The sequence below is a fragment of the Pipistrellus kuhlii genome, unplaced genomic scaffold (assembly GCF_014108245.1).
Source record: "Pipistrellus kuhlii isolate mPipKuh1 unplaced genomic scaffold, mPipKuh1.p scaffold_m20_p_3, whole genome shotgun sequence".
Lineage (NCBI taxonomy): Eukaryota > Metazoa > Chordata > Mammalia > Chiroptera > Vespertilionidae > Pipistrellus > Pipistrellus kuhlii.
In genome coordinates this window covers 41,970,643-41,993,029 of record NW_023425529.1, presented here as the reverse complement: position 1 = coordinate 41,993,029, position 22,387 = coordinate 41,970,643, and the positions used below count along the sequence as shown (strand labels likewise).

General features: G+C 52.1%; 2 protein-coding genes across 10 annotated transcripts; one reads left to right on the top strand and one right to left on the bottom strand.

Annotated features, from left to right (window-relative positions):
* The first annotated feature begins 233 nt into the window (after positions 1–233).
* On the top strand, positions 234–3,486 carry C1QL4 (complement C1q like 4). Its single transcript, XM_036456771.1, has 2 exons — positions 234–1,037; positions 2,766–3,486. Exons 1-2 carry the CDS (start codon positions 501–503, stop codon positions 2,943–2,945), a joined length of 717 nt encoding a protein of 238 aa, XP_036312664.1. The 5' UTR covers positions 234–500; the 3' UTR covers positions 2,946–3,486.
* A 618-nt stretch (positions 3,487–4,104) lies between these two features.
* Positions 4,105–11,258, bottom strand: LOC118730387 (trophinin associated protein). 9 transcript variants are annotated; one of them, XM_045587943.1, is made up of 15 exons: positions 11,127–11,258; positions 10,757–10,911; positions 10,474–10,660; positions 9,618–9,775; positions 9,396–9,533; positions 9,112–9,194; positions 8,542–8,594; positions 7,973–8,094; positions 6,948–7,064; positions 6,758–6,841; positions 6,614–6,673; positions 6,233–6,367; positions 4,938–6,072; positions 4,474–4,667; positions 4,105–4,290 (listed from the first exon to the last, which is right to left on the bottom strand). In XM_045587943.1, exons 2-15 carry the CDS (start codon positions 10,898–10,900, stop codon positions 4,243–4,245), a joined length of 2,658 nt encoding a protein of 885 aa, XP_045443899.1. In that variant the 5' UTR covers positions 10,901–10,911; positions 11,127–11,258; the 3' UTR covers positions 4,105–4,242. The 9 variants fall into 9 exon arrangements, with proteins under 9 accessions (XP_045443899.1, XP_045443900.1, XP_045443904.1 ...); XM_045587944.1 differs by having other exon boundaries at positions 10,757–10,905; positions 11,127–11,237; XM_045587948.1 differs by having other exon boundaries at positions 4,938–5,610; positions 5,677–6,072; positions 10,757–11,233.
* Positions 11,259–22,387: the final 11,129 nt, after the last annotated feature.

Genomic DNA, 22,387 nt, shown 5'->3' with positions numbered 1-22,387 from the left:
GCGGAGAGCAGTCCCCTCTCCGGCCGGGAGAGATCCGTCCGGGTGGCTGGGAACCTCGGCTCCGCCATCCCTGAGGAAGAAGCTGTCCAGCGAGCGAGCATCCTAGACCTGTAAGAAGCCAGCTGTCAGAGAAGCAGCAGATGCCAGGCTCCCGGGAGCGATAGGCTGAGCAGGGGGTGAACATAGGACCCCCGGCGCTGAATCGCCCGGAGCTGCCCCTGCCCCAGCCCAGGCGGGACCTTCGCCTGCCTCGCCGGAAGGTTTGGGGAGCCGCACCGCGGAGGCGGGAGCCCGCAGGGGCGGGAGGGGGGCTTCGGGTGCAGCTGCCAGGGGGTCCCGACCCAGGCGCGAGCCCGGCCACCGGCCGGTTCGGGGGCCCTCCAAGAGCTCCGAGCCTCTCCGACGCCATTGCGCCCAAGAGCGAGGAGGACCTGCTGGCCCTGGCGGCGTCGCGTCTGAGCCGCCGCAAGCGGGTGGCGGGCGCGGCCGTCGGGGTGGCCATGGTGCTGCTGCTGCTGGTGGCCATCCCGCTGCTGGTGCACAGCTCCCGCGGGCCAGCGCACTACGAGATGCTGGGTCGCTGTCGCATGGTGTGCGACCCGCACGGGGCTCGGGGCCCGGGACCCGACGGCGCGCCGGTCTCCGCGCCCCCCTTCCCGCCGGGCTCCAAGGGAGAGGTGGGCCGGCGGGGGAGGGCGGGTCTTCGAGGGCCCCCGGGGCCACCAGGGCCCAGAGGGCCTCCGGGAGAGCCGGGCAGGCCAGGCCCCCCAGGCCCCCCTGGCCCAGGCCCCGGCGGGGTGGCGCTCCCTGCCGGCTACGTGCCTCGCATCGCCTTCTACGCGGGCCTGCGGCGGCCCCACGAGGGCTACGAGGTGCTGCGCTTCGACGACGTGGTGACCAACGTGGGCAATGCTTACGAGGCGGCCAGCGGCAAGTTCACCTGCCCCATGCCCGGCGTCTACTTCTTCGCGTACCATGTGCTCATGCGCGGCGGCGACGGCACCAGCATGTGGGCAGACCTGATGAAAAACGGGCAGGTGAGATGCCCCCTCACCCACCAACCTCAGACTCGCCAAGCAGCTTTCTTAAATCTCCCTGCACTCTCAGCACACAGCCCAGCCCCTTCTCCATGAATGCCAGGTCCCGGGCAGTGCACAGTAGGCAGGTGTTCCCATGGGGGGCATTCAGCTTGGATTTTTTTTTTTTTTTTTTTTTTTTAAGGAAAAAGTAAAAAGGAAGGAAAATCCTGGCTCATTTACCACCAGCTCTATGGCTGGTCCCAGGGCCTAGGACCAATTACACTCAGCTAATACTGAGTCAGTGGTCAGAGGCAAGAAATGGTATATTAGCCAGGCAGCGTGAAGGAACGGATTTGGAGAAGGAAAAAGGCAAAGGGCGGGTTTGGAGGAGGAGAGGCAAAGCGGAGAAGGGAGGATCTGGCCCAGTAGGCCACACATCCTCCCTGGCAACCTCTGGCCTCCGGGTCCTGCTGCTCCCTGTCCCTGTGGTCAGAGCCAGAGTCACTGCTGCCTTGGCTTAGCTCGAGGCCTCAGGCGTAGGGGTTTGTGTAGGTGCCTGGGCGTAAGGTGGAGACTTAGCGGTGACCTCTGAATGCTCCCTCCCCCCACACGCGGGGAGAGGGGGTGTCGTGCTGCATCAGGCCTGCTCATCCTGGCTGTGGGAAAGCCCCTCCTGCTGCGAGGCCCGCAGGCTCTGCCCTGGGGGCTCCTCCCAGCAGGGTCGCCTGGGAACCCAGGGAAAGGGAGTGAGAGTGTACGTGTGTCTCTGTCCGTATGAGACAGATTATGTGTGCAAGTGAGTGGGTGTTGATCTGAGTGTGTCTTTGGGTGCTTGGGCTGGTGCAAAGGTGTGAACAAAGAGCCTGTCTATTTGCATGTGGCCCTGAGTAGGTGTGTTGTCTCTGCAGTGGTGGCGGGGCTGTCTGTGAGGGGGGGGAAGAGGCAATGTGTATGCAGAGTGTGCCGGTTTCTGAGGGGGCCAGGGCTGCGTGGCTCCCACTCAGAATTGCACTGCGCGGGCGCTGCGGGCCCTGAGGACAGTAAATAGTGATTAGAATAATGATGAATAATTAATGAGTTAATAACCAGCCCCTGCGGGATAGGAAGAGGGGCGTTCGTGGCGGGCTGGCAGCTGGAGGTGAACGGCAGCAACAGGGAGACCAGCGAGGAGAAGGGGCCACCTGATGGGGAAGAAGGCGACCCCTCTGGGTGCGCTGGAGGGAACTAAAGGGGAAGGGGCACCCCAAGGCATGAATGCATCATTGCACCTTCCCATTTAAGGCCCGCACCCTTGATACGCAAGGACACACCTCTGTCCTAACGCTTGGGGATAGGAATGCAAGTTTAGGAGGCCAGAGGGGGTTCAGAATCTTAGAAATTACCCTAGAAATTACAGAGTAATTTTATTTCTTACACGATAATAATAATAGCAAGGCCCTATAGCATTTTCTATGTGCAAAGCACTGTTCTAATACACTTCACATGTAGTCACTATTTGGGGTAGGCTCAATTATTACCTTCACCTTCCGCTCAAATTGAGGACCAGAGAAGGTATGAGAGCTGCCAGAGTCACACAGCTAGTGAGACTCTCGTGCCTGAGAAGCTCTGCGGTCTCCTGGCCTCTCCTTGCCCACCCCAGCCCCTGCCCCAGCTTTCCCAGGCCCCGCTGCACTTACTCCGCCCGGCCCGCTCACCACCCCAGCTCCGCAAAGGGAGTGAGGGGGTTGTTCTGCTCTCTCTGCATAGGTCCGGGCCAGCGCCATTGCCCAGGACGCAGACCAGAACTACGACTACGCCAGCAACAGCGTCATCCTGCACCTGGACGTGGGCGACGAAGTCTTCATCAAGCTGGACGGCGGGAAGGTGCACGGCGGGAACACCAACAAGTACAGCACTTTCTCTGGCTTCATCATCTACCCGGACTGAGCCGGCCCCCTCCTCTACCCCCTCGCTCGCCCTTTTCTCCTCTTCCCTCCTCGCCCACCTTCAGTTGGCCCCACCCACAGTGCCACCCATCCTTTGAGAGCCTGGCTGTGGGGTGGACCTGCCTGCTCCCGGAGGAGGCCTTGCTGGGCAGTCTCTCTCGGTGCTTCCAGGACTTAGTGGCTGGGGAGCGGACCACCGCATCCTGCGGAAGCGGGTCTGAGGAGGGAGGGCGGAGGCTGTGGCCCTCTCTCCCGCTGGGAGCTGGGGAACAGCCTCATAGCCAGACCTGGCATTGTAGGAGGGGGAACAGAGATAGAAGTTCATCGAGGTGGGAGATGTTGGGACTGGGTAGGCACTGGTCCTCTGTCATGAAACCTCTCTGGCCATCCCCCCTTTCTCAGGCTCCAGGCTCCTGCCTTGGCAGCCTTTTTGTGAACGGGAGGAACCAGTGAGTTCTTTCCTCGCATTTAAAGTCCATTCTGTACAGTCCCCATGTCACCTCCATCTGGGCTGCTGTTGCCTCTTCCAATAAAGTGACATTAGAGAACGTGTGTGCCTCTTAACTGGTGCACAGAGTGGGGACAGAGGGCTGACCCTTACCCACTCTCCTCTCACCCACCCACCCTGCCTGAGGCAAAAGCTTAGTTCTTCCCCGCCAGCCTGCCTCTGGAGGAGGGGCGAGGGGCGTAGCCCAGGGCTTCCGCTGTGAGGTGGGAAGAGGGAGGGGAGCGGCAGGAGCTTCAGGAGAGCTTCCGGCCTCACCCTGGAGGGAGACACCAACCAGTGACACCAGCCAGGTGGCAAGGATATGGGTCTAGTGTGCGGTGTTCTGTCTGATGCAGGGAAGGTTCTAAGAGGATCTCTAGGGGATGAAGACGTGGCTGGTGGCTCCTGGAAGTGGCACTGATCTTAAGAACCAGGGAGACAAACAGGTGACCGAAGGGGACAATGAGTGTTGCCCCCACACTCACAGAGCTTGCTGAGTGGGTGGGGTGAACAAGAGTGGGATGATTTCTTCCCTTCAGGACAGACCTAAGGTGAGGGAGCCGGGGATCCTGGCAGCCCAGAGCTGGCTCTAAGCTGGAGGACACTGCCACCACGTGGGCAACTGGAGAGCAACAGCAGGTGCTGGCCCCGGTCAGGCCAGAGGGAAAGACACTCAGATCGCTTTAGAAACTTTATTGAAGGATAAAAGGGTGTCCACTGCCAGACTCCCAATCCCATAGGGTGGTCCGACAATAAATAAGGGCTAAAAGGAAGAGTCAAGCTAGGGCAGGAACGGGTGGAAGTGGTCGCCTCATGTGGGAGAGTCCGGAGGGGCTGCAGCACCAATTGGAATAAAACACTGGAGAGAGAGAGAGAGAGAGAGAGAGAGAAAGACATTGTAACAGTCCGGCCATCCTTGAACTGAGCCAATGCTCCCCCAATAATCTTTATCAAGGAGCCAAGGTTGGCCCCTTTGCTCTGCCTCCTCCTTCCCACAGGCCGGCTGTGCAGGCACAGCCTGGCTGTGGATGGGGGCGCTCACCAGGGCATCCTGCCAGTCCAGTAACTTGGCCACAGGGTTGGTGCAGACACGAGAGGGGCCTGCGGGAGGGGCTCGGCTGGTGTAGAAGGCACACTCGTCATCCAGGCGCACCTCATGGAAGCAGTGGATGGCGGTCAGGCATGCTTTGAGGCGCTGCCTCAGGGCCAGGGTTCGAGGAGCCAGATTGCTAGGGCCTGGGGGGGTCCATGGGCCAGAGTTCACGGTGAGCTCTGGAGTTCCTTACTCTCACCTTACATTGCCCTTTCTCCATCCCCCACCAAGAGGCGAGCCAATTAGGAGCACAGGACTGGAGCCCAGCCCCTCCCACTTCCGGAAGGAGAGCCAGGCTGGGCAAGGTAGGTGGAAGCAAGCCAGCCCGGGATCACCTGGTGCAGGGCGGAGGTCCTGCTCCCAGCGAGATGAGGACCTCCTTTGTTCACAGCCCCTTCCAACCAACCACTCACCTGCCTGGCCCGCCGGGGGCCTCAGAGACTGGAGTGAGTGGACAGTGGGGCTGGCACAAAGTGGGCGTTGAGAGGAGATCACACTGGTGGTCTGAGCTGGAGCCCATTGACTGCAGCAGGACTGTGGACTAGACCCTGTGCCCCGAGGCTCCAGAGGGCAGAGCTCTGATGCCTCTGCCTCTGCCTCTGCCCGAGGGGAGGGCTCTGGAAGTCCGGTCTGCCTCTGGGCGCAGGCCTGCACGGGTCCAGGCTCCACGGGAGGGCGAGCCTCAGACGCCTCAGGCTGTTTCCGGGGGGTGGGCTCCGGTACCTCAGGCTGTTTCCGGGGGGTGGGCTCCGGTACCTCAGGCTGTTTCCGGGGGGTGGGCTCCGGTACCTCAGGCTGTTTCTGGGGGGTGGGCTCCGGGATCTCAGGCTGTTTCTGGGCGGTAGGCTCCGGTACCTCAGGCTGTTTCCGGGGGGTGGGCTCCGGTACCTCAGGCTGTTTCCGGGGGGTGGGCTCCGGTACCTCAGGCTGTTTCCGGGGGGTGGGCTCCGGTACCTCAGGCTGTTTCCGGGGGGTGGGCTCCGGTACCTCAGGCTGTTTCCGGGGGGTGGGCTCCGGTACCTCAGGCTGTTTCTGGGGGGTGGGCTCCGGGATCTCAGGCTGTTTCTGGGCGGTAGGCTCCGGTACCTCAGGCTGTTTCTGGGCGGAAGGCTCCGGTACCTCAGGCTGTTTCTGGGGGGTGGGCTCCGGTACCTCAGGCTGTTTCTGGGGGGTGGGCTCCGGTACCTCAGGCTGTTTCTGGGGGGTGGGCTCCGGTACCTCAGGCTCCCTCCTGAGGCAGGGCTCTGGGGGGCCTGGCTCTGCCGGAGGGCAGGGCTGAGCTGCCTCAGGTTCTGCCCCAGGGCCCAGCTGCGGTTCCCCACCCTCCTCTGGAAGGCAGGGCATTGGCAGTCCAGAGTGCTGTATCAGTTCAGGAGGGCGGAAAGCCCCAGAATCCAGCTCTGGGCCACTCGGAGTTCTAGGAATCTCTGCCAGCAGGGACTGAAGTTCAGCCATATCCAGAGAGGAGCCTCCGTTAGGAGGGACACACTTGCTCCCTGCCAGCCCATCTACCTCCTGTTGCAAAAGCTGCTTCAGGATACTGATGCGCTGTGTGTGGGAGAGAACACCCCAGTGTGATGTCAGGATGAGGGTTCAAGTCTCTGCCCACACCGTCCTATTCCCATACCCCCTTTCGCCTCCCCTTTCTCCCTTCCCCAGCCCTGTCCCTGCCCATCAGGCATCCAAGCTGTTGCCCACAAAGACCCACCTGCATCTTCAGCTCTTGGAGGTTTGGGGTTCTACTAGGTTGGGGTCCATGAGGCATTGCTGCAGGCAGTTTTCCAGGCCCCTCCTGTAACCTTCTACAACTCTCCTGGTCGAACAGCCGGACTGCAATCTGCTCCTGCCACATGGGAAGAGAGAGGGGCCCTGAGAGGAAGCCTGGTAAGGACAGAAAGACCTGCCTGAGTCCCGCCCCCATGAGGAAGGGGTCAGGTTTCTAACTGAGAGGCCCTAGACTGAGATTAGGAGGGGCAGCAGAGAAGCAGGGAGAGGCAGGTCGCCTTTCCAGAGAGCCCACCTGCCACAAACTGTCAGACCCACAGGACAGAGTGAGGGGTTTCAGCACGGGAAGGCCGTGGGCACTTACCCAGGGCAGAGCAGGCTCTTCAGGGCAAGACTGAGGAGAGAGGCCACTCAAACATGGAGCCTGGGACAGAAGTGAGATATCATAGCTCTTCCTATACCCATCCATTCCCTTCCTCTACCAGCCACCTCCCCTGCCCTCTCTTACCTGCTGAGCTTTGGGGGCCGATGGGATGGGTGTGAACTGGGTTTTGGGGCGAATGGCAAGACGCCGCAACACTGAATATGAGGGCTGGGGAGAGAGGAGTTGGCTGAGCAGTGACAAAGCCTAGACCTAGCAGGGATCCCAGCCAGACTGCTCTGCCCTTGCCCAGCCCCGAGGAGCTGTGGACGCGAACCGGAGCTGAGGAGCCGGGGGAGGGAACACGCTTGGCCAATCCGAAGGGGGATGGACGGGGGACGGATGGTAGCAGCACAGGCCCAGGGGAGGGCATCGGGTGGCAGTCACGGCTGTCCTGTGGGGAGGAACACGGTGAAGAGTGATCCCTCCTTCCTTGCCTTCCTCAGTCTTGCCAGCCAGCGTGATTCTTTTAAGACTTAATCAAATCATGTTGCTCCCTTGTTCACTCCCTCTCCCCACGGCTTTCCACTCATCCCAAGTAAAATCCAAGGTCTTGCCCTGGTTTGTGAATCCTTCCCCAGTCCAATCCCAAAATTGCTCTGACCTCACTTCCTGTCATTCTCCTTCCTCACTTCAGAATTGCCGGTCTCCTTTTCTCGCTGATCCTTAAATAAACTAGGCATATTTCCTCCTCAGCGCCATTGCATCTGCAGCTCTCCTCCCAAATATCTGGATGGCTTATTCCCTTAGCTCCTCTGGTCTTCGCGTAAATGTCATCTTCTCAATAAGATCCCCCTGACCAATCGATTTGAATTTGTAATATCACCTCCCCACTTCCGTGCCTTATTTAATTACAGAGAACTTATCACCATCTGATACACTATATATTTTACAATGTGTTTACTTTTTGCCTCCCCTTTGTAGAATGTGAATTTATTTGCTACTGTATATCCAGAACCTAGGACAGTGCTTAGCACACAGTAGCTTCTCAATTCATACTGTGATGGAATGAATGAATGGGAATGAATGGGCTGACAAGTGTCAGATCTCTCTGCTCTGTTCCGATGGTGACACAAATATACACCAGACTGTGACCTCTCATCTCCAGGCCCAGACACCTGGTAAACAAGAGGCCAGTCCCTCTCTGTGAGGGCGTGGGCTCATCAGGAGCAAACCCAGCTCCAATTAACATCGGAAGCCCAGGACTACCTGGCTATACCCACAATCCTCAGCGTTGGCTGCTGCTGGGGAATTTCCCCAGGCCTCTCCCCTGCCCCACTTCCCACAAGGGTCCCGTCTCACCTTGGTGTGGGTTAGCTCCCGGCTCTCTCTTAATGGAACCCACTGGGCCGGACCAGGAGGGCCCCTTCCTTCTTCATCTGAGCGAGTGACTACTTCGTGTTCTCCTTCCAGGACAGAGGAAGCTAAGAGGAGATAGGAAATTTCTGTAGAACCTGGAACACCTACCAGAGTTTGGCAAGGGCTCTGCAACCTCAAAAGAGGGCATATCAGTTTGACAGCCCTCACTGCCCCATCAAGGGTGGAGATCCATCTAATACCTCAGTAATCACTTAATAATCTGAATACCCTGAGTGGGCTCCAGAGGTGCTGATGGCTTTTAGGAGCTGAGGATAAAGTAGTGAGTGGAAGGCAATTCTTGTAGGAAGTGGGAGGAAGAGGGTAGGGACCACATCCTTTGATGAAAGTGCAACTGGGCCAACCTCTGGCCTATCAAGAAGGTCTCTTTCTCTCCAGCTCCTTCTGATCCGGCCTCGCCCCTTTCCCCCTAGCCCACTGAGCTTTTCCCTCTTGATCCCCACTGCAGACAGCCCACTTGCCCCTGTTCTCTCCCCATGGCCAGACTCACTCACCAGGCTGGGCTGGGGTCTCCAGGTGCAATCCCGAGGCCTGGCTCACTGCAGTCCTGATGACAATAAGGGCAGCATCTAGAAGTCACTGGGTATCAAGTATGAGCTGGGCACTGTGCTAACTGCTGTACAAACATCAGCTCACGTAATTCTCACCACAACTTCTAATGATGGCACAAACATTATCCTCATTTGACAGATTAAAAAAAAAAAATTGAAGCGTGGAGATTAAGGCAAGCTTGTACAACTAGCAAGTTTGCTAAGAGTCAGGAATCAGACCCAGATTCCATTTATTGCCACAATCTGTGCTTGAGCCACTAATCAAAAGAGATAGCGCCTCTCATTTTTGTACCCTTCCTCCCCCACAACCGGAAGGAACTGATGTCCTACTGAAGCCTGGCTGACAAGGCCTGAATCCTGTTCCAAGGGCTCACCTGGGCAGTCACAGGTCCACCTCTCCCTTCCCCTCCTGGGTTGGCGGGAAGTCCTAAAACTACTGGAAAACCCTAGCTCTGAGGGATCCCTATATGGAGCATTGGATCATCCTTTTCCAAATGACCGCCTCCTTCTTACCGGCTGCTGCCACCTGTCTCTCTTTTTAGCTCCTGGAAGCCGGGGCGAGCAGAGGAGTGAAAGGAAGGTCCTGAAGGTGGAATCTGACCCATAAAAGCAAAAGAGAAAAAGCATAGGCAGAGGTGAGCCCCAAACCTTCAGGCTTCACCACCAGCCCCATCTGCCTCCACAGACCCCTCCTCCTCCCTTGGGTCATCACGAGATGCCTTCTCTCCCAAGGCCAGCCATGTCCCCTGGAAGGAGCTCCCAGAAACACTGAGGATCAGCCCCCCACGGGCACTCACCACAGCCTCTAGCTTCTGGGGGCACAAGGTCCAGCTGCGGGGTCCTGGTCCCTCTAGCCTCGAAAAGCAGGAAGCCCTGGCAGGGTCCAGTCGGGCTTGGGGGGTTCTGGGAGCCAAATATGCAGAGGCCCGGGCACCCTGGGAATCCCAAAAGAGGCCGTCAGCTCAGGAATCCCTCCTCAGTCCACCCCAGCCTGACCTCCTCGTATTCCGTCTCATTACCTGGCCCCTCCGGATGGTGCCTCCCTGGCTCTCTCGAACCAGTACCCTCTGAGCCAGGCTGGGCTGGCGCCCCAGGCGCCAGCTCTTCACCCCCTCACCTGACAGGATGGTAGCCAGGGCCTCAGGGTCAGCCACAAACTCTATGGCCCCTGGAATCTCTGTAAAGGGAGAGAATGAAAGGTGACATGGGAAAGGAAGAGGGAAAGCTAAGAGGGGCCAGACACCCTAGTGTAGCCACCTGGAGGTGCAGCAGTAAGTCAGAGACTCATATGATAGGGCTCAACTCACCAAATGTTCACAGACTTTATGTAAGACATCCTTGAGGCTCAGAGATGAATAAGACAAAGCCCATTCTCAAAAAGCTATCATCAAACTATAGAGAGGTAACAGATTCAAGCCAAAGCATGGACATGTGCGCTGGCTGGGTAGCTCAGTTGGTTAGTGTCATCCCGATACAGCAAGGTTCAGGTCCTATCCCCAGTCTGGACGCTGACAAGAATCAACCCGAGTGCATAAATAAGTGGAACAACAAATGGATGTTTTTCTCTCCTCCCCTTCCTCTCTCTAAAGTTCAAAAGCCAAAAACAAATTATGGACATGTTATAACAGAGTATAGCAAAGTATTAGCACACAGAGCACTTGATTGTGACTGGAGAGCTGGAAAAGGCTTCAGAAGAGATGACATTTTGCTGAAGGAAGGAGAGGGTTTCTAAGAGCAAAGAGCTTTCCAGGAGCAGGGACTAGGAAGGACTCCATATATATAGCAGGAGACTGGAGCAGTGCAGATCCCCCAAACTCCACTACCCCCATCTCATTCTCCCCACCAGGAGACTGTGCTCTAGTTTCCAACAAGTACCTTTCTGGGGAGGAGGCCCAGGCCCCACACTTTGTTCCTTAGGGCTAGGCCTGAGCTCCTCCAATGGTTTCCGAAGCACAGTGCTCCCCACCAATCTCTCTGATTTTTGTGTTTGATGTGTGGCTTTTGGCCTGTGGCCTGCTGAGTCAACAAGGGGACGTTGAGTACTGGACTTCTGCTCCAATCTCTGGGGGAGGGAAGGGCACAAAAAAATCAGCATTGGGGTGCATTGCTGCTGCGTGCTGCCTCCTTGTAGCTATTGTCTTCACCAAGCCCCTCTTACCTTTGGATCTTGGTTCTCCCGCTCCAAGTCGCATGGCTTGGGTGAGGGGAGAGGCGGGCGTCTCTTTGAGCGAACCGGAATCTTGCTCGGGGTGGGTGATACACCCCGGAGGAGAGGATCCTTCTTGGTTTGGAAGGTGGCCATGACGGCTACAATTGAAATGGGGAAGAAAGGCAGGACGAGGAATCAAAGATCAGACAGCATGGGCTCTGGTGCGGTGCTCACACTCCTGATACTTCCACCTTCGCTCAAATGCCTGAGCCCAGAAGACCGGGCGCCTGCAAGGCCGGCACTTCTGGGTTCCCCTTCCAGACACCCTGCGCCTATTCTTCCGCCCCAGGACCCCGAGCTGCCTCTCCTCCTTAAAAACCTCCAAGATCCCCGTGCCACAGCTTCCCCGGAATCCCTCAGGGTCGCCCCCTCTTCTTCGCTTTTTCCCTGACTTGGCTTCTGGGGCAGCTCCTTCTCCAGTTTGTAAAATACGCCGAGCTCCTGATTGGCTCGTCCGCGCTCCAGGGGGCGCATGACGCAAGACCCAGCCGTCCAATCCGCAGGCTCGGTGGGCGGGACCAGAAATAGGACTAGTAGTCGAACCTCTTTCTAGCTCGTCGCGGCTCAGCCAGCCAATCCGAGAGCGGAGCGCGGGGTGCGGGGCCCGGAGGAAGGGGCGGCCGTTCTGAGGCCGGGAAGTCTGAGCCTTAACGGGTGACCTCGTACTCTCGCGAGGTCTGGGACTGGTGAAGGCAGGGCCGGCCGTTCCGGCTGGGGCTATCACTGTAGTTGGCGGCATGGAGGGTCCCCGGACCCCGATGCAGGTCGGAGTGAGGGTCCAGCTTTGGGGGCGCCATTCCAGACACCTAAGAAAACGTTTCCTCAGAGGGGCCTTCCTTGAACCCCTCTACTCATAACCCTCCATACTCTAAATAGATTTCTTGGTGATGTGCTCTCAAAGAACAGTGTTTGCTTCCTTAGAACATGTCAGGTGCTAATTGTATATTCATGAATGTGGACAAAATAAATTATGTTTATTAAACTCGGTCTTCCCCCATGAGGGGCCTCCAAAAGGATGGTGAGCCTTTATGTGTGGCTTACTATCACATTTCCAATGCCTCTCGTTGTGCTCAGCTTATAAAGGTGCTCAATATTTGTTGAATGAGTCACTAGATGAATGAATAATGGATCAAATGAATGCACGGAAAGACAAGAAAGATCTCCGAGAAGAAATAATATTTGAACTTCCTCTTTAAAAATAGAACATTATTCATATCAAGCAAATATGAAAGAACATGGAGTGTTCAGAGAATACTGAGTCCTTTAGGGGTAGATGCAACATAGGGAATAAAACTAGAAAGATGGTCTGAGATGAGGGAAAGGGAAGGTCACCTAATTCCACTAACAGGTGCTATCCATGTGCCAAATCCTAAATCCTAACCACAAGCACCATGTGCCTACTGTGTGTAAGGCCCTTTGCTGGGCATTTGGGGTACTGGAAGGAAGGAGGCTTTGAAGGATGGGGAAGCATCAGGATGAGGTTGGCTGCACCATGTCTTCATGTCCTTGTAAGGTAGTCAGCACCGTGCAGGTTGGTCCTCATCTTCACAAACTTGGAAACTTGAATTTGTCAGGTGACTTAGGGTAGATCTTTGGACTGACGCACTAATCAAATTTGTAAGAGAAATTAAGTGATTTCTTATGAGTGGTATGCCTTTTGATAACCAAAATATTTATGCCTCGTCTTCAGGGCACCAGCTTCACAGAATCAAGGCACAAGGAGACTGGTTTTATATCACAAGTTTTTAAAAGAGCCAATACTCAGAATATCGGCCATACCTCTCAGAGCATACAACCTGTTTTCTTTTAATATATATATATATTTTTATTGATTTTTTACAGAGAGGAAGGGAGAAGCAGAGGAAGAGGGGCAGAGAGCTAGAAACATTGATGAGAGAGAAACATTGATCAGCTGCCTCCTGCACACATCCCACTGGGGATGTGCCCACAACCAAGGTGCATGCCCTTGACGGAATCGAATCCAGGACCCTTCAGTCTGCAGGCCAATGCTCTATCCTCTGAGCCAAACTGGTTAGGGCATAACCTATTTTCTACACATCAATCAGAGTGGTCTGCTTCTGTTTGTCTTTGCTGGACCTTTCCTACAGAGACTTAAGTTAATCTTCTTATTCAGGTTATAATATAGTGTTGTCATTGATGTTCAAGGCCCAGAATCGAACCAGCAACCTTTTGGTGCACAGGACAATGTTCAGTCAACTGAATCACACTGGCCAGGGCTTTTTCACAAAAAATCTGTTTTTGTGAAATCATATCAAACAGAAAATTTACATGAATAGTACAAAGAGCTTTTTACCTCAACCATTTGAGAGTCAGTTGTCCATATGTTGCCCATCCCTCCCTACCCTGATACATCAGTGTCTATTTCCTGCCAACAAGGACATTTTCCTACTTAACCACACACAGCCATCAAAACCAGGGAAAGAACATGGATGCATTTCTACCATTCCTAAACCTCAGACCCCATTTAAGCGTCACCAGTTTTCCAAGTGACGTCTTTTATAGCAAAAGGATCCAGCCCAAGTAACACGCTGCATTTAGTTGTCATGTCTCTGTAGTCTCCTTCACTCAGCAACAGGGTTTCATTCTTGACTCTCATGACCTTAACCCTTTTGAGGATTACTGTCCATTTTTTTTATAGAATGTCCCTTACTTTGGGTTTGTCTGAAACTTCCTTATAATTCCACTCAGGTTACTCAGCAGCAGCAGGACAGTCACAGAAATTATGCTGTTTTCTTTCTACTTGGTCCTGTCAGGCTATGCCTGTTCCCATGTCCTTTTACTCTACTTGGTTAAAGAGGCATCTGCCAGGTTTCTCTACTGTACATTACTCTTTCCTTTTTGTAATTAATAAGTTTTGGTTTTTTTTTCTGGGGGGGAGACCTTGAGATTATGAAATAGTCCATTCCTCATCATGCTTTCATTTTACTTAATTACATCAGTATGGACTCAAAGTCCCTGTACATTCAGTGAATTATTATCCAATGACTAATATTGTTCATTTTGATACTCGAGTTGTCTGATTTGGTCACTGGGAGTCCTTTCAAGTTGTCTTCTGTATCCTTCAGCATGACTGCGTGGGAGCTAAAACAAATTAATACTTTTCCTCCCACCTTCTAAGTTCTTCTAGCTGGGCTAATAACCAAATTAACAGAGAGATTTAACAAGAGAAGAAAAAAATTTTCAATACATGTATGTGCATGAGGAATTCACATAAACATGACAATTCCAGACAGTGAAGCAACATTAGGTGTATGTGACATGTTGGACAAAGAAGAAAAGGGAGGAGAGAAACGGGGTCTTCGGTTTCAGAAGTGAGAATGGGTGACTTACAGGCTTTGAGGAAGAGCAGAACATACTTGGCAGGGAAATTCTTGCTGGGCAACTCAGAAACAATGGCACTTGGGATTTCTAGTCTGACAGGCTCTGCCTGAGCCCTCTTCTTTAGCATACTTAATTCAAGATAGGCTATTTCGGTTAAGTCGAACATCCTTAGATTTCCTTCCTGAAGTAGGTTTTTCTGACTGAAATTTTGGGGCAGGAAAAGGGAGGATGGTCAAAGTTTCTTTCTGAATCTTCTATCTATAATAATAAAAGCGTAATATGCAAATCAACCCACTGACCAAACAGCAGAATGACCTTCTGGACAATCTTCCCAACAACCACGCTATGACACGCACTGGCTCCAGGCCAGCCAAGGTGGGTGTGATGCAATTGGTTGGGGGGCCTCCAGCACCCCATGATTGGCCGCAGAGGGAGAACCAGGCTACCCTCTGTGCTTCAATCATGGAGCCCCAGCCAGGTGGGCGGGGCCTCCCTCTGCTGGGTGATCAATTGCAGGCCAGCGACGCTGTGGGGGGTACGTGGCCGGCCAGCTATCAGGCCAGTGGTCGCCTGGCAGAGGGAGGCCCAGGCCAGAAGAGCAATCGCCCCCCACGCCTGTTGCCTGCAGAGGGAGGCAATGGGGGGGGGGGTTAGGGGGGATCAGTGCCACACAGATGGCAAGCAGTGGCAGCAGCTGGGGGGACAAAACCCCCGATAGACCCTGATCACCGGCCAGGCCTAGGGACCCTAGCCAAGGGGTCCCAGATTGCCAGAGGGTGCAGCCTGGGCTGAGGGACATCCCCCCACACACAAATTTCATGCACTGGGCCTCTAGTTTCATAATAAACAGCTTAAAATCAATATCCCAAAAAGGCAGCTTCAGGGTGGCAAAACTTTGGTCCCCTTCAAATATTCTTTCAGCATTCATCCTTTTTAGTTTTATTTTCTTTCTGGCATAGCAACATGTTTCAGGTTCAATTTATACATTCCCTGCATCAGCTCTGGAATCAGCCATTCCTCCGAGGAGCTCTGGTTCCTTTTTATAGAGGATGTTATTTGAAACCAAGAGCTGGACACTGTGCTCATTGCCATGAGGATAGTGCTGCTCCAGGCTCTCTCAGTGGACAGAGCCAAGGAATGCCCTGACAGGCACACGTGCACACACACCCCACGTTTACGTTCATTTCTGTATCTAAATATACTGAAAACCATGAGTTCAGGATTGACCTTTACAAACCATGTTACCGCCCAGCCAGTGTGGCTACGTGGTTGAACACCAACCAATGGACCAAGAGGTCACTGGTTTGATTCCTGGTCAGGCCACATCCCTGGTTGTGGGCTCAATCCTGGTTGGGGGCACGCAGGAGGCAGCCGATAGATGTTTCTTTTTTAAAACATTTTTTTATTTTTAAAATATATTTTTGTTGATTTCAGAGAGGAAAGGAGAGGGAGAGAAAGATAGAAACATTAATAGTGAGAGAGAAATCATTGATCGGCTGCCTCCTGCATGCCCTTACTAGGGATCGAGCCCAAACCCAGGCATGTGCCCTTGACCTGAATTGAACCCAGGACCCTTCAGTCCATAGGCCGATGCTCTATCCACTGAGCCAAACCAGCCAGGGCCCACATCACTGTTTCTATCTCTAGCCCTCTCCCTTTCTCTCTCTCTAAAAAAATTAATAAGTACATGTAAAATAAATAAATAAATAAATACAAACCATGTTACCTGCTTTGCCCTAATCAAACAGCTCAGTTGGTTAGAATATTATTAACATAAGAAACATTCAAAACTGTATATCATTTTTGTGAGTTTATTTAAGCCAAACTAATGACAATTGCTGGAAAGCAAATCTGAACGAATTGAGAAAATGCTTCAGAAAATGGAAATTCTGCACTCTGCTTCATTATACACTGAGGCCTGGTGCATGAAATTCACACGGGGGTGGGGTGGGGTGGGGAGGGGTCCCTCAGCCTGGCCTGCGCCCTCTCACTGTCCGGGAACCCTCAGGGGTTGCCGGTGGGGAGTGGGCCTAAGCCAGCAGTGGGCCATCCCTCTCGCAGTCCAGGACCTCTTGCTCCTTTCCACTCACCTGCTCACTTTTCCTTACAGCTTGGCTTGCTGCTCCTTAGCGCTGCTGAGGAAGCAGGAGAGGCTGCCACCATCGCCACTGTGCTCACCAGACGTGAACCTGGCTTCTGGCTGAGCAGTGCTCCCCCTCAGTGACCACAAGAGGGCAGCTCCTGCATTGAGGTCTGCCCCCGGGGTGGTCAGTGCACATCATAGCAATCGGTCATTCTGGTTGTTCCACCTTAATGGTTGCTTACTCAACCACTGAGCCATGCCAACGCTGGCAGACAATACTTCTTTTATATAGATAGACACAGGATAGTTATCAGTTAACACTGACAGGGGTAATAGTTGTTTTATTTACAATGTATATGTCCAGCATCAGACATAATTTGTAGTGGTTTCTTAGCCCTCTGCTGGTGAAGTTTATTTTTTCGTTTCAAATATTTGAGGTGCCTTTGTCTTAAAAGAGGTAGCAAAGAGAGATTCATTTATGGCCAAGTTCTATGGATGTGGCCTGGTAACTAATTGTTTCCTAGAAATAAGGTTTCAGTATTCCCCCTTTATAATCTTTACTAGTGCAGAAGAAGCCAGCATTTTCCATTCTATAACAGAAATCTTTAAAAGTAGCAAGCAGCCCTGGCCGGTTTGGCTCAGTGAATAAAGCATCAGCCTATGGACTGAAGAGTCCCGATTTTGATTCTGGTCAAGGGCACATGCCCAGATTGTGGGCTCAATCCCCAAGGAAGGGAGGGGTGTTCAGGAGGCACCTGAGCAATGACTTTCTCTTATCATTGTTTCTATCACTCTCTCCCTCTCCCTTCCTCTCTGAAACCAATTTGTTTGTGTTTTAATTTTTTAAATACACACACACACACACACACACACACACACACACACATATATATATATATATATATATATATATATATAGTAACAAACATACTAGTCTGGGCAAAGAATTGCAAGAATTTTGTTATATGTTGCAAAATGTATAAATTATCTCTTGATTAACTAGACAGATGTTAATCCAGTAACAATAATAACTTATCAATTCTATTTCTTCTCCAGAAAAGGAACTATTGTAACATGGTTTATTCTTTTTTTTCTTTTTTTTCTTTTTTCTTTTTTCTTTCTTTATTTATTTATTTTTTGAATTCTGCTTTCATCACGACCAGACCTGAGTTTTGCTGGAGAGTGGAAGTCAATAGGCTTTGGGGGTTCCCACATGAATTGCTTGAGTCTCTCCGGTTTATTCTTTTTTTTAAATATATTTTATTGATTTTTTTTTTTTTTTTTTTTACAGAGAGGAAGGGAAAGGGACAGAGAGTTAGAAACATCAATGAGAGAGAAAAACATCGATCCGTCGCCTCCTGCACACTCCCCATCGGGGATGTGCCCTCAACCAAGGTACATGCCCCTGACCGGAATCTAACCCAGGACTTTTCAGTCCGTCGGCCGACGCTCCAACCATTGAGCCAAACCGGTTTTGGCAACATGGTTTATTCTGAAGAGTCCTTTGTAGTTGAAGTCAGAATCAACCCAAGTTTTCCCAGAGTTTATGGCTTATTCCCTGTCTCCTCTCCAACGTCATCTCAGCCCTCACTATATTCTGGTGTATGTTTAAATTTATTCAAATGGGCACTTGAAGAGCCTTTCAACCTCAAGACTTATACCCCTCTTCTGCTTTGGAGAATTTTTATTGAAGTCTGGTTCCTGGGTCTTCTGAGTCAATCTGCTTTTTAATAAGATCCTCACATGACTCGGATACTTGCTGAAGTTTGGGAAGTACTAGTTTATTCTCTCCCACTAAAACTCCTGTGGGACAGATTTAGGATTTTCTGCATCTGTTCTCCATGCTTTTTACAGTTATACTTTGTCTTTATCCTTTCGTAAATTCTGGAAGAATGCAGCCCTAATTTAGTTTTTACTTTCATTTATTCACTAGTAACCCTGCGCATGAAGCCGTGCACCAGGAGGTCACTGCCACCCTCCTGTAGCTCTGCCTGCTCCCCTGCCCCCTCCTGTAGCTCTCCACTGCCCGCTTGTAGTTTGCTGCCCCTCCCTCCTGCAGATCCGTGATCTGGTCCATACACAGTTGGTCATTATGCCTCAGGGCGAAATGATAATTAGCATATTCCTCTCTTATTATATAGAATTTTTTTGTTAATTCTCACGGGAGGATATTTTTTCCATTGATTTTTTAGAGAGTGGAAGAGAAGGAGGGAGGAAGGGGGAGAAGGAAAGTGAAGAGAGGAGAAAGAGCCTCCCGCTCCCGCTCGTGCTCTGACCTGAGCCAAGGATCAAACCTGCAACCCAGTTACGTGCCCTTGGTCAGGAATGGAACCCAAGACCCTTTGGTGTGCGGGCCAATGCTCTAACCACTTATCCACATGGTCCAGGGACTAATTTGATTTTTTTTTCTTAAATAAATTTTTATTGTTCATATTATTACAAATGTTCCTCCCCCCCCTTCCCACCCCACCCTCTGCCCTTTCCCCACCCCCCATTGTCCTCATCCATAGGTGCACAGTTTATATTCAGTCTCTTCCCACGCTCCCCTCTCCCCTTTTCCCCAAGAATCATCAGTTCACTCCCCTTCCATACCTCTGATTCTATTATATTCAACAGTTAATATTGTTCATCAGATTTTTTTTTTAATTTTCTTGGTTTTTAGATTCACTTGTTGATAGTTACGTATTTGTTGTTCATAATTTTTATCTTTATTTACTTTCTCTTCTGAAAGAACCCCCTTCAGCAATTCATATAATTCTGTTTTGGTGGCGATGAACTCCTTTAACTTTTTTTTATTAGTGAAGCTCTTTATCTGACCTTCGAATCTGAGTGATAGCTTTGCTGGATAAATTATCTTTGGCTGTAGGTTCTTACTATTCATCACCTTGAATATTTCTTGCCATTCCCGTCTGGCCTGCATGGTTTCTGTTGAGAAATCAGCTGACAATCGTATAGGTGCTCCTTTATAGGTAACTACCTTCTTTGCTCTTGCTTCTTTTAATATTCTCTCTTTGTCTTTTGCTCTTGGAATCTTAATTATGATTTGTCTTGGTGTGGTCCTCTTTGGATTTCTTTTATTTGGAGTTCTGTGTGCTTCCTGGATTTGTAAGTCCAATTCTTTCACCAGGTGGGGGAAGTTTTCTGTCACTATTTCTTTCAGTATGTTTTCGATATCTTGCTCTCTCTCATCTTCTGGGACCCCCATTATTCTGATATTGGATCGTTTGAAGTTGTCCCAGAGGTTTCTTACATCATCTTCAATTTTCTGGATTCTCTTGCCTTCTAGCTTCTGCAGAGGAGTGTCTTCTGGCTCTTTATGTTCCAAATCTTTGACTTGATTCTTGCGATCTTCTATTCTGTTCTTAGGACTCTGTATAATATTTTTTATTTCAGACAATGTATTCTTTATTTCTTGTTGATCCCTTTTCATATCCTCATAGGTCTCATTTATTTTATCGGCCTTTTCTAGGAAACTCTTGAAAAACCTTATAAGTGTGGTTTTGAACTCTATATCCAGTCGCTTTTTGTCTTCCATTTCTTTCGTTTGTGATCTATTTTGTTGTCTCTGCATTTTTGCAGCTTCCCTGATGAGGCGGAGTTTCAGGGTGAAGCCTACAGCTTTGGCTTCCATCAGCCCCGCCCTATGCGACTCCTGAGACTCAGGGTCCTTCAGTACTCGTTGCAAGCGCCTCTGAGAGAAAAGTGCCCACGATCGCCTGCTACCAAACAGTATAGTCTCTCCCCCTATGGGCCCAAAACTGGGGTTCAGTTCAGTTGGAAGTGGAGTTGGAGGTGGCGTTCAGAGCAGTCTGGAGCCCCTGTCTCCTTTCCACCAGGGCAATCCCGCTGCACAGCCAGCCATCCCTTCTCTGCGCACAAGGTGCACGCCTCCGGGACCTCCTTTCACCTCTCCCCCGGGTTCCTCCTTACAGCCCAGCTCCCTCTGGATGAGCCTGGGTCCCCGGGATCTGGCCTAGAACTGGGGTTCAGAGCAGTTGGAGCTGGGCCCAGCACAGTCAGAGTTTTATCTCCTTCCGGCTAGGGAACGCCAGACAGGCACTCAGCCTCCCTCCTCTCCGGCTCAGTCCTCTCTGCGCGCTGCGTCTCCATACCTTAGGCTTTTACAGCTCCTCCGCGCTTCCTTCTGGTTTTCTCCTTGCTTCTTGTTGTAGAATTTCCAGTCAGTCGACTTTCCTGTAGTTCTGGGTAATGTCCATTTTATATTTTAGTTGTATTTTATTGAAATTGTTGTGTGCAGCTGCGGCTAGGTGTTTACCTGGGCGCAGCCATCTTGGATCTCCTAATTTGATTTTTAATAGGAGCATTTTGGAATTCTTCAAGTCAACTCTGTAATCCTATCTAATAAAGAGAGAATATGCTAATTGACCATCATGCCCTCACAAAGATGGCAGTGTCCACAGCCAATAAGGAGGGAATATGCTAATTGACTGCCACACCCTCAAATATGGCAGCACCCACAGCCACAAGATGGTGGTGCCTAGTCCCCTCAGCCCTGCCAGGGTGGCAGGGGCACGGCATGGTTGGGCCCGCTTCCAGTTGAGTCCAGCTGTTCAGTGTGCCTGCCTCTGGAGTCCTCCAATCCCCTCAGCCCCTCAGCCACCTAGGGAAAGCCTCAGATGTCGGCTACCCAGATGCCTAGGGCCAGCCTGAGGTGCAGGCAAGCCTTGGATGGCAACTGCCCAGCCACCCAGGGCTGCCTGAGGCTCAGGCAACCAGGGCTGGCTGAGGCTTGCACTGCCAGCAGTGGCAGCAGCAGAGGTGTGATGGGGCATTGCCTTCCCCTGATAGCTGGGTCACCTCCTGCCCCTGAGGGCTCCTGGACCATGAGAGGGGGCAGGCCAGGCTGAGGGACCCCCCCCCCCCCCGGCTTCGGTCTATTATATAAAGAGCCTGTGGTCATCATGCCATCACACTGTAATGACCCATCAGCAGGAGGCTGTGTGTGTGGTGGATGGGGCTGTGTGTGCAGTGGGTGGGGGTGGGCAAAGACTTGACTCTGGAAGACTTGACTGGAGGTGTGGGTGGGTTTCTGGGTTCCACCTTTGAGTCCGCAGGCTGAGGGACGCTCTATCCACTGAGCCAAACCAGTTAAGGCATGGGCAAGTCTATTTTGAAAAAATGGCATTAGAAGTTTAAGTTTAAAAATGTGCCTCTCACCGAAACCGGTTTGGCTCAGTGGACAGGGCATCGGCCTGCGGATTAAAAGGTCCCGGGCATGTACCTTGGTTGTGGGCACATCCCCAGTAGGGAGCGTGCAAGAGACAATTGATTGATGTTTCTCTCTCATCGACGTTTCTAACTCTTTAACCCCCTCCCTTGCTCCCTGTAAAAAAATCAATAAAATATATTTTTAAAAATTTGGCTCTCAAAAGAAATTTCAATCATTGTACTGTTGATATTTGGCTCTGTTGACTAATGAGTTTGCCGACCACTGACCTAGGACAACTTAAGCCATAAGTGAAAAGAAACTATGAGTAAGCAAAAAGCAGAGTGGAGGGTGAGCCCATTCGCTCAGTGTGACAGGAGCAGTAGAAGCGGCAGGACCTGGGCCTGGAGCAATGCGCTCCGGCTGCTGAGGGCACTTCCTGTCCCCTCTGAGCCTCCGTGAGGCCGACCAGCTGCAGACCAGCTGGCCTCATTCCACCTGGGAGGCCAGGTCACACCGGTTCTTCTAGGCTCCAGTGAAGCAACTGCCACTCCACCCCAGGCAGCTGCAGTTCTTGTCCCCTTTGCCTTTGTGTGTGACCTCACAATGAACGGCCTGAGGTAGTTGGTTCTGTTCTGTTCTTTGTAACCCCAGTAACTGAACTGCCTCTTCCACTCACGGCAGTGGCCCCTGAAGAACGTTCACTGCCGCAGCGGGCACACCCTGGGGCCCAGGACCCTGGTGTCCAGCACAGCCTGATCCTCTCCGGGAAGAGGATGGAGTGAACGTGGCCACAGTCTTGCTTTTGCGATGACCTTCCTGTAGATGTCCTGAGAACTACCGCCCGTCCCCAACGAGCAGAGCGCAATAAAATCAATGTGGTGTAAGCTCTCTTAATTACAGGCAAATCCCACCTTGTCTTCCTGAGGTTAGCATCAGATCCTCCTGATTGGAATTGGATTTTGAGTTTTCCTAAAACTCTTCAATC

Bases quoted from the DNA above. Each gene is read 5' to 3' on its own strand.
- C1QL4 (XM_036456771.1), top strand. From the start codon at position 501: ATGGTGCTGCTGCTGCTGGTGGCCATCCCGCTGCTGGTGCACAGCTCC. The intron at 1,038-2,765 runs GTGAGATGCCCC...CTCTCTGCATAG, and splicing joins ACCTGATGAAAAACGGGCAG to GTCCGGGCCAGCGCCATTGC.
- LOC118730387 (XM_045587943.1), bottom strand. From the start codon at position 10,900: ATGGCCACCTTCCAAACCAAGAAGGATCCTCTCCTCCGGGGTGTATCA. The intron at 9,776-10,473 runs GTACTTGTTGGA...CTCCCTTTACAG, and splicing joins TGGGCCTCCTCCCCAGAAAG to AGATTCCAGGGGCCATAGAG. The intron at 8,095-8,541 runs GTGAGTGAGTCT...ATCTCCTCTTAG, and splicing joins GGAGACCCCAGCCCAGCCTG to CTTCCTCTGTCCTGGAAGGA.